Genomic DNA, 11,016 nt, shown 5'->3' on the forward strand with positions numbered 1-11,016 from the left:
AATTGGTCAGGCAGCAAAGAATCTTCACATCATTATCTTATAAAACGCGATTTATCTATAGGCATAGAAATTTGGTATTTTGTTAGACCTGGCGTGCCGCTTTTTTTTTTTTCTTTTCTTAAAAAAAGTTCATGGGCAAGGCGAGATGCGCAGATCCTCTGATATGACGAATTTGAATATCCAGCCTCTCGTTGTCAAGGAGACCATCCCCAGCTTCTTCGCGGATTCGAGCGAAAACGGCTCTGACTACCTCGCCAGGAGTCGGACGTCTTCTGTGATTGGCCTCGGTACTCTCACCATATACCGTCATTCACTCACACCATTCGGCGACTCAGAGCGGTGTTCACTCTGGTACCGCCTACCCAGTTTACGATTGGTTGGTGACTAAACGGGGTGGGACGTTTCTAAACTTCAGAACGGTGGTTTACTCACTGTGATTGGTTACGACGCCGTCATTTGCAGGAAGCAGGGCGTAGTCCACAAATGCAGTATTCTCCACATATAAATAGCTAGCTAACGGGGGAGAAACGGTAAAAGAATTGTCAACAAAAAGTTGGAATACTGGCCAGTTAGCCTAATCTCCCTGTCGTAACTTCACACTTGGCTTATACGGTAAGTAAACACAATTAATTTTTTCATTCATTCTGGCATGGTTTTCTGTCTGTCTCACATTTGACACAGCTAACTGTCGTTAGCCAGTCAGGTAGCTATTGACAAGACGAGTGATAAAACGGTGGCTGTTGTGTTAGCTAGCTACCGGTGTATGAATGTCCCTGAAATACATCTGACAATCGAGGTACCTTATTATCTTGCATTCATTTTCATTCACAGACATAACAGCGACTTATTTAACACCATGTATTAATCGCTGCGGATTGGTATCAGATTTTAGATTCCAAACCCTTGATTTAACATTAGCTAGTCTAGCTATGTTATGACTGGAAAATGAAGACTGGCTGGATACCCAACTCTTCCTCCAGATCATTTTCGTGTGCCTGTCTCTCCTCGTTTTACATCTTTTTGGATAATCAAGCGAGTATAATCTGTCGTGTAATGATAACGTTACATGACTATGATATCTAAAAAACACGTTCGGCATCGCTCTACGAAACTGGCTGAAGGTATTGAGATGGATACATGTAGTTAGTTAGCAATTTGTAAAAACCAGTGGATGGAAAACGAGGTAGTTTCGAAATTCAAAGTAAAGAAAAATTGGCACGTGTTTCTCAATTTTAATTGGTGAGCTAGCTTCATATTTTTGTGAAAGTAACTGGCTAAGTACATTCAGTATCCATTCAAGCAGCAGATGTTGATCTTGCTTGAGCACTAATGATTTACACTGGAAGCTAGCTATTTTGCTTGTTAAAATTAAGAGGAACTCAAATAGACATTTTTTTCTTCAGCTACTTCTGTACTTTTGGCTTTGAAACGGAAGTCGGTCCGTCTTTTCTGTTTTGTCCGTGCAGTAACATCGAAAGCTGACCTTATGATCTTAGGAAAGGACAGCTTTCTGTCTTCGAAACTAACACACAGCTGGCTAAGTAACTAGCTATATGATTTTAAGGTAAGTGGGAATATGTCTTTGTTATGGGTATTTGGTGTACTGGTTTCAAGTAGTCTTGTACAATACTAGTTAGCTAAGGTAGTCACTGTGCTGATAAGATTTGTGAAACATAAGTTAGGTGGCTAGATAGATGGCTAATCTTGTTGAATGGGTCGATGTCAGCTCAAAATAGGCTGTTGTCCTCTTTGCACCCTGTAATAGTTGCCAGCGTAGCTACTTTCCATTTCAAATAGCTAACTTTAGCTATCTAGTTATCCGGCAAGTTTCACAGAGATGTTAGAGAGTAGCTAATCAATGTTATAATAATGGTGCTTGTCAGTAGTACATATTCTTGTTAGTTTGCAAGCCACCGAAAAAACACGGGTAAAGAAGGAGCTAAACCAATTAGCTAACTAGCTAACACGGGGAATTAGCTACTCTGGAACTCTTAAAGTCGCCTCCAAACACATTGTATAGTGCATGTGTTAGTGCTAACTCGTAGGATATGGATTCAAAGTACCTAGAACTTTGGAGTAGTTTTAAATGATGTATTCGACAAAGAAATTCTGTATTGTTAGCTAAACTTACACTCTAATGTCAACCCCTTGCCCGATTCCTCTATATTATCATTGGGAACCCGTCCTTAGACGCCAGAATTGCAGACTTAAGGTCCTTTCAATATGTCATTCGAGCCGGTATCACGCGCACAATTCCATAGTGCCGCATGCTCGGTATTATTTATTTCGGACCACAGCAAAATACTTGCAAATCCGGTATCTTTACCCCAACCACAACTTCGCCACGTATAAATGCTGACTGTGTCCCGGTGCCAAACGTTCTTCCTCCGAGCCCCTTCAAGTAAAACTTCTAAAGGGACACGTCTGTGTTGTGCTGCTCGCCGGTTTGTTGGCTAAGTAGGCAAAAGGGCATCGGCCACTAGATACATGCCCTTTACCCTAGTTAACATTTAGCTTGTCCGTGAGTAACTTGTCAGTAGGAGAGTGAATTGTTGTGGGAAGGAGAGCTATACTATTGACCGTGAACGGATAGCGGATTTCTTTGGAGCAGTAGTTATCAAGTGTCAGTATCATTTCAGTGAAGCTGAACTTTGCTTTGTTGTTAGCATGAAAAGAATGATAATATTAATGAGAGGACGTTTAATATATTCGCTTGACACTTAGATATAGTTCGTTTTGTAACCTTCAGAGGACATTTTGCAGAGTTTCAGTGAGTACGTTACAGACATTTTATGTGCTAATAAGGGTTGGTTAACAGTAAACCTACAGATGATGTGCAGTGTCATGGTGACCACGTGTAGGTCCTGATTTGGCTTGCCCCAATTCATTTTGACAGCCACAGCTGGCCGGCCCACCTATTTAAATATGCCACCTGTAATTTCACTTTGCATTTTATTAGTTTGAGATATGGCCAGAAACGGAGGCAGATATGCTCGGTTAGGTTCTGCCAGATAGCAACTATTTGGCTGCAGAACAAGCACTATTTGATTGGGTGAATTGGAATAAAGTCCTAAACCTCACTGAGGAAAATTGTGCATCTAACACTTGCATGTGGCTGAAAATGCGAAAGGGGCCGGTTGTGTTTGCAGCCGTTCAAGCTTTCTCATGTTTTGTGGGAATCAGCTCCGGGGTGTCTGACAGCATCGAAACTTTGATGTCGCTGTTAATGCAGCCTCTCATGAATCGGACCCTCTGCCTCCCACCCCCCAGCTCCGTTAAGATGCCTGGATCGGTTCCTGCAAGTGGCGAGGCCACGTGGCCCAAAGACGTGGGGATCATCGCCCTGGAGGTGTACATCCCGTCGCAGTACGTGGACCAGGCGGAGCTGGAGCAGTTCGACGGCGTGGCGGCAGGGAAGTACACCATCGGGCTGGGCCAGGCCCAGATGGGCTTCTGCTCCGACCGGGAGGACATCAACTCGCTGTGCCTGACGGTGGTGCAGAGGCTGATGGAGAGGAACGGCCTCTCCTACGACAGCGTGGGCCGGCTGGAGGTGGGCACGGAGACCATCATCGACAAGTCCAAGTCGGTGAAGACGGTGCTGATGCAGCTCTTCGAGGAGTCCGGGAACACAGACGTGGAGGGCATTGACACCACCAATGCCTGCTACGGGGGCACCGCCGCCCTCTTCAATGCCGTCAACTGGGTGGAGTCCAGCTCCTGGGATGGTAAGACTCTCACCTGCTGCAGGATGTGGGAACATGTTGCCATGTTGGCTGACAAATGTACTGAATGTCTCTGTAACTATGAACCTTGTAAACATTTCTTCCCATCTGTACAAAATTTACATTTCGTTTTACAATCACCCAGAATGGAAAGATCAAATTAAAGGGATTTGTCCCAGTACTTTGAGAACTGAATGAAAAGTAGTTGTCACTTTTTTTTTTATAATTTTTTTTTATTGCGATAGGCCTCGAGTATCCTTAAATCACTTGTTTTCCCACAGGTCGCTATGCTCTGGTGGTGGCAGGGGACATTGCTGTTTACGCCACAGGAAGTGCGAGACCCACGGGGGGTGCAGGAGCAGTGGCCATGCTGGTTGGGCCCAACGCACCCCTGGCTTTCGACAGAGGTGGGTCACTATGGACAGAGTGAAAGACTATCGTTACAAAAAGCAACAGCCTTGAAAAGGCTCTGTTTTCAAATTCCTGCTTTGTTTGCCAAATGCCCGTTCAAAGTCAGCCCGGAAGCGCCCTGCGATTGCACCACCTTGGCAAACGAATGGGTTTTGTTTATATTGTTACTAGTCTGCTTAACAAAGGAACATCCAGTACATTTCCCTCACCTACACTTCAGTGTAGTAATTGTGTAGCGAGTTGTCTGGTGTTGATCCCATACACTTTGTGGCCTTGCAGGTCTGCGTGGTACCCACATGCAGCATGCCTATGACTTCTACAAACCGGACATGGTCTCAGAGTACCCTGTGGTAGACGGCAAGCTGTCTATCCAGTGCTACCTCAGCGCGTTGGACAGGTGCTACTCGGTGTACCGCAACAAGATCCATGCACAGTGGCAGAAAGGTGGGCAGGAGGTGTCTTTTAATATTTGGCACATGCTGTAATTGGAGAAAAGTTCACAAGAATGTGTACCAGATAAATGCGAAGCACATGCCCTCTGTGTCAGGTTTCCTACATTACAAAAGGTGGGGGGGGTATAACAAGGGATCCACTTATTTGGTTAGAAATTCCAAAAATATGGTGATGTGATTAACATTTTTATGCAGTGTTCTTCAGTCTTTATGAGCAGTTTCAACAAATAAAATCTGTTAGCGGATTGTATCCATGGTTTTCTGTATTTGGTGCATACTGAATGACAACGTTTTTTTTTTTTTTTTTCTTTTCCCAGAGGGCATTGATAAACGTTTCAGTCTGGAAGACTTTGGCTACATGGTCTTCCACTCTCCCTACTGTAAGCTGGTCCAGAAGTCCCTGGCCCGGCTGGTACTCAACGACTTCCTCAATGACCCCAACCCCAACACAGAGAGTGGGTTATTCAGTGGCCTGGAGGCCTTCAGGTGAGCTGGGCGAAGTGCGCGTAGAGCGACAGTCATGTTTTTTCCACTGTTGTAAAGTCCATGCATTGTGAGAATATTGCATCAGTAGCATCTGTCGTAAAACGTTCTTATTGCTAAGAATGCCTGTTTTGTCCTGTGAGAAGAATCCAAGAGCGTTCTGAACATATTACTATAGGGGCTGTGAGCTTGTAGTTAAAAATACCTGTAGAACCCTGAAGGATCAGTTGCTTAGCTGTTTAATCTGTTGCTTAGACAGAAAAGTCTCACTTGGGTTTATTCTAATGAGCAAAGCATGTAAATACAAACAATGGAATGAAAAGGTTTTGCTTGCCACATTTGGTTGCTTACAACTTTGCTTTCATATTCCCTCAAATATAATATTGCATATATCTGTTGATACCGTATCAACTAATACAGGCTGTCATTGCGGTAAGAATCTTAACTCCTCTCTCTGTTTTGGGATGGAATCAGGGAGGTGAAGCCAGAGGAGACATACTTTGATCGAGATGTGGAGAAGGCCTTCATGAAGGCGAGCACAGAGATGTTTGTGCAGAAGACCAAGGCCTCCCTCCTGCTGTCCAACCAGAACGGAAACATGTATACTCCCTCAGTCTATGGCTGCCTGGCCTCTGTCATCGCAGTGTAAGTTAGCTTCTGGTCAATATTGCATTATCTGCTCCTTGGCACATCAGCCTCCTATTGCGAAGTTCTGTAATTTTCTCTGTTTTGAAAAGGAAACGTTCTGAACAGATGGAACTTAATTGTACAGCTTTGTGGTTTGATCTTGAGTTTCACTTCAGAATTTTTAAGGAAGCACTGCTGTTTCATGTTTGAAATAAAAAAAAAAAAAGGCAAACTAGTCTTGGAGAGGGTTGTGCTGCTGAGCACTAGTTTAAATTCGATATTTAATGTATAGGTGAAACTGAAGGTGGAGGACTGAATTCTGTCCTATGTAAAGCTGTGGTGTCAAATGGAGAGAGGTGTCCATTTTGTTAATGATTTTGTGTAACAGGAGAACAGAGCAACCGTTACCTTCTCAGAGGTCATGTTGGTTTCTTTCAACAGCCTCCAATGCTCAAGTAGGATTATGGGAGCATGAAAAATCCCCATATACTCATATATATGAACCAGTGGATGTTAGAGTAATTACCATATTATGGTGATTGGACCTGGGACTATAAGATGAGAAAAGCACTGTGTGAATGGAGTGTGTGCTGTGGTTCTCTCTGCAGACATACCCCTCAGGAGCTGGCAGGGCAGAGGATCGGTGTGTTTTCCTATGGGTCGGGATTTGCTGCCACACTCTACTCCATCAGGGTCACGCAGGATGCCACGCCAGGTGAGCCCGCACACACGTGCGCAGACACACACACCGGGACGCTTGCTGTGCTGTCTAGGCATTCACTGACCCTTACCTCCTCTCTTACCTTGCTCCCTTTAAGGGTCAGCGCTGGACAACCTGGTGGCCAGTCTTTCTGACCTCCTGGCCCGGTTGGACTCCAGGAAGAAGGTTTCCCCAGCCGTGTTTGCTGAGAACATGAAGCTGAGAGAGGAGACTCACCACCTGGGTGCGTGTTACACGCCTCTGTCCGCTTCAAAAATGGCCCGCTCATAGTCACAGGCTGCAGCTTTGTAGGTCAACCTTAAAAAAAAAAACAAAACAGACCAAAAAAAATGGTCTTCCTGACCAACCCTCAGTGGGGCGTTCTTGCTGTTAGTGGTCATAAAGACCTCATGACATGTCAGTGACAGGTCATTAGTTATCATGACCGCAGATCACTTAGTAACGTGACTACTGTGTAAACATTGTAGGTTATACGAGCTATTTTGAGAGTTATCATAAGAGTAGCAGTAATCTCAACAAATAATGAAGCACCTTCTAATCAGGAGAGTGAACAGACAGAACTGCAAGTAAAACAGCAATAAATTACTGCCAGAGATTCTTTTACATAAAACCAGTTTAAGAGAAGGCCCTTCAGCTGTGTTCCAAATGGTCATATACAGCAATGAATAATATCAGTATTGTTAAATGGTTGATGCAATTGGAAGACCCAGGCAATTCTTTAAGTGATCGCTTAACTTCATATCCATTTTCACCATTCATGTCTCATGCTTTCTGTAGAACATTTTTTTCCGTCTCTTTGCAGCTGTAAATGCATCTTTAGCATCTTTAATACCTCTCAGATTTTAAAATCATGACATTTCCGAAATACATATTTCTGCCCACCCCATCTTCTACAAGAAAATAATACACTGTCAAAGAAAATTGAGAGCACAGTTATCCAAATATAAATAAAATGCATAGGGCAGCACCAGTTCAACTGTGTCTGTTCTGTAGAGGCAGCTCTTTTGTAGTGCCCAGTTGCCCAATTCTAATTTTGTTCTCCTGTGCCCTCAGTGAAAGTGTTTTTTTTTTTTTTTTCTTCATTCATTGGACTTTATTCCAACCAATCCTGGAATGTGTTTTTTGAGTAATATCAGCAATAAAGCCAGAAAAGAGTCCATTAAATGTTTGTTCTGAGAGAAACTGAAAACAATGTTGCCCTCCTTTGTGTAAATCTTGGCATTTCTAGATTCTGCTGTGTTTCATTTCTGACTTCACATACCATATTCTGCTTTGATGTAGACCTTTGGCATGCTTAAGTGGGCATTTGACAATAAAAATATCAGCCTTTTAATCAATTCCCTTCTCTCGTACAGCAAACTACACCCCTCAAGGCAGCGTGGAGGATTTGTTTCCGGGGACATGGTACCTGACGCACGTCGATGAGAAGCACCGCAGGCAGTATGCCAGACGGGCTCCCTGGATTGGCCAGTTCCACCATGGTGACAGAGGTAAGCAAGCCCCCCCCCAGTGTGCTGTAGTGCAAATCAAGCAACACCCGATGTCACTTGCTGGCTTTGTAACTGGGAGCGCCACAAGGCGGGGCCTTGTCCCTGAAGGCTCCCTCGTCTCTCTCACATCGGTCATGGCTGGTCTCGTCCTCTTTTCCAGTGCACCCACAGTCCGGCAAAGATGAAGCCGTGACCATAACCAACGGAGAGCACTGATGTCAGCAAGCTGCAGGCACACGCGCCGAGAGGTCACTGAGACACCCGAAAACGAGACAAAGGAATGCAAAACAGGACCCCACCCACCTTTCCTCATTTGCTCAGTGGCACAGCACTGAACAAAACATAGCCTAACAGCAAGGACAGAGCTAACTGACGGATTCGGAGATGGCAGACACTCCTGCACATTCTTCTATTGGCCATATTCCCCAAGCTTCATACTGCTTTAGCGTTGACACACAAGCAGTTACTCCTTTGTCTGGCTGGTTTCTAAAGATGTATTTTGTGTATGTATGTATGTATGTATCTATATTGAAGACGTCTTTAAAACGTTTAAAAAATGTTTTAACCAGCTGGTTAGTGGCCCCTTCTGAGAATACAATGTATGAAATGTGTTTCATATTTTCATAGTTTTTTCATTAAGTTTGTCTGCACTTTTGACACAGTGTCTCCATTGTTAATGGAGAAATGGGTCCTACATGGAGTCAGCTTTGGGAATATGGCCGCAAGCGTCCGGGGACATAAAGGGAAGTGGGTCTCTTCCCACCCTGTTTATTTCATTAAATGCTGCTGTTGCTGATGCTGCATTCCTGTTTCTGTGCTGTAGGGTGTTAACTTTAGTCAGGGCATGGGCATAGGCTACTCTTACCACTAGATGGCGTAGCTAACACTACAGATTGTGACACGTTTTGGTAACTGTTTTGACACCAGCGAGCTATAGGCGTGACCAATGACAGAAGAATGGTACATGAGACTAAGCCATTCCTAATATTATTACAGAACTGAGTTTATTTAAATCGGGCAATTAGTGTTTTTGGGGATGATGGTTGTCTTAAAATTTCAATAGAGAGAATTTTTTTCCTAACTTTGTAGACTGACTGCATTATCTATCAGACTTTGAAACGATAAATGGCAAAATATATGAGGGGGGGGGGGTAACACTTATAGTACTTAAAGTTGACTGTCCATGTGAGACTTCAAAGAGAGAATCTCGCAGGTAAACGCGCCAGTGCTAAATTAACATGGTCAAATTAGTAGTGTAGACCGAGTTTATAGATGTAGGCAAAATGAAATAAGCAAGTAACTAATGTATGTGTCTTGTTGGCATACTGTCTGAAAAGTAACTTAGTGAAACTAAGGGAAAACCTTTCTTTATCAACCATCAACATGCTTTCACTTTAAGTAAAGAAAGCAGGGTGACTTAACTGTCTGTGTACCAACCTTGGACTCTCACAAATATGAAAATGTGAAAACTAGGACAACCCCTTATGCAAATGTTATGCTTTGATGACTTGGCAATCTGCAGTCCAACAGTGCTAAGGAAACTGGGCCTAAGTAAGATTTGACATTGCTGTAGTTGGTGTTCCCCTCCCCTTTAGTTGTGCCAAATTGCTGAGGAGGACTCAGCACACTGGTAGAGACTGTTGTGGAGGTTAAGGCAAAGACTGACTGTACCTTTGTAGTTTTACTCCAAGATTCCAAAAAAAAGTATGTTTTTTTTTGCCTTTTTATATCCATTTGAGAACTGTGAAATAAGTGGGAAAAGGCAACTAGTATGTTGACTTAGGGCCTTAAACTCTAAGGGCTTACGAGTTATATTTGGTGTAAAGGGGTTATATTTTCAGAAATAACAAGTGTGACAAATTAGCTTTATTTGTATATAGAAATATACTGGGGAAGCGAAATGTCCTGTGTTTTCACAATAACACTTCTCTGTATTTTAAAACCAGGGTTTCCAAACGTGTTCCTGGAGTGCCGTGGTGTCCACAGGTTTTCTACTGCTATTAAACCACTGACGGTGGCTGAATCATAAGGGGTGGTTTGTTTTGCGCCTCCAGGGTTATCTTTAGACAAACGGTACGTGCTCGGAGGGGAAAAAGCAGTGGACACTGCAGCTGTCCAGGAACATTATGGGAGGGATTTTTAAAATATCATTATATACTTGAGGTTTTTTTTTTTGTTTTTTTTTGTTTTTAAAGCCCCTGATAGTTTTGCATTTCCTCTGAAATGTTAGCCGAACCACTGGGATTCAGAGCTGCAGATGGGTGTTAGAAACAGAAGGCCAGACAGGTTGCCACATTTGGTCATCGATACAGACTGCTCAAGTTTTGAGAAGCCTTATTTACGCATGTACTAAATGTAAAGAAAATGAGTGTACTCTAAATAATGTACAGATGTTTTTTTTGTTTTTTTTTTTTCTTTTTAATTTTACAGCCAAGAGCATTTCCCTCTGAGGTTACCTTGAATAGGCTGATGTTTACAAATAGTTTCTCAGTTCAGTTAATTATACCAATTTTTGGTGATATAATGTACAGTACTAACTGTAAATCTATTATTTATATATGTAGAGTAAATCGGTGTCTGATCAAGTGGTTTTTTTTTTCTTTTATAGAAAATTGAGAAGGTATAGAAAAAACTGTAGAGAATGAGGATTTGGAAATTGAATTGAGAAACCAATAAATGTCTTCATTCAAAGAACTACTTTCTTTTGTACCTTTGTCCTTTTGTAAATGTATTTTTAAATAATCATTTTATAACAAAAATTGTCTTTTTTGGCTTTCAGCAAAGCACCCTTACTTTCAACCCCAGCACATAAGTTGTACTGTTGTAGAATAGCATGCCATGCCATAGACTGTACACCTCAGTTGCATCAGCTCTCAAATGCATCATTCCCTGCTTGCCCTGTAATTAATCATTTTACCCAAGCTGCCTCCAGATACACTCACCACTTCTATAGTTGCTCTGTTCAATTCAGACTTGACATACAGGGGCAACCATATCACCTCTGTTCCTCTTAGTGTAGATAAGGGTAATTATAGTTTCTTTTCTCTCTATGCAGCATAAATGAGCCTCTGGCTAAAACTACAACTTGCCTGAAATAAATGAATTGC

At 42.7% G+C, this 11,016-nt stretch overlaps 1 protein-coding gene across 2 annotated transcripts; it reads left to right on the forward strand.

Moving 5' to 3' along the window:
* Positions 1–516: 516 nt before the first annotated feature.
* hmgcs1 (3-hydroxy-3-methylglutaryl-CoA synthase 1 (soluble)) lies at positions 517–9,061 on the forward strand. 2 transcript variants are annotated; one of them, XM_036529582.1, is made up of 10 exons: positions 517–612; positions 3,271–3,728; positions 4,007–4,132; positions 4,416–4,580; positions 4,906–5,074; positions 5,546–5,716; positions 6,307–6,413; positions 6,517–6,642; positions 7,775–7,909; positions 8,070–9,061. In XM_036529582.1, exons 2-10 carry the CDS (start codon positions 3,281–3,283, stop codon positions 8,123–8,125), a joined length of 1,503 nt encoding a protein of 500 aa, XP_036385475.1. In that variant the 5' UTR covers positions 517–612; positions 3,271–3,280; the 3' UTR covers positions 8,126–9,061. The 2 variants fall into 2 exon arrangements, with proteins under 2 accessions (XP_036385475.1, XP_036385474.1); XM_036529581.1 differs by lacking the exon at positions 517–612 and adding an exon at positions 1,451–1,564.
* The last annotated feature ends 1,955 nt before the right edge of the window (positions 9,062–11,016 follow it).

The sequence above is a fragment of the Megalops cyprinoides genome, chromosome 5 (genome assembly GCF_013368585.1).
Source record: "Megalops cyprinoides isolate fMegCyp1 chromosome 5, fMegCyp1.pri, whole genome shotgun sequence".
NCBI lineage: Eukaryota > Metazoa > Chordata > Actinopteri > Elopiformes > Megalopidae > Megalops > Megalops cyprinoides.

Coding starts and splice junctions, on each gene's coding strand:
- hmgcs1 (XM_036529581.1), top strand. Junction 4,133..4,415: donor ACCCCTGGCTTTCGACAGAG/GTGGGTCACTAT, acceptor GTGGCCTTGCAG/GTCTGCGTGGTACCCACATG. Junction 4,581..4,905: donor CCATGCACAGTGGCAGAAAG/GTGGGCAGGAGG, acceptor TTCTTTTCCCAG/AGGGCATTGATAAACGTTTC.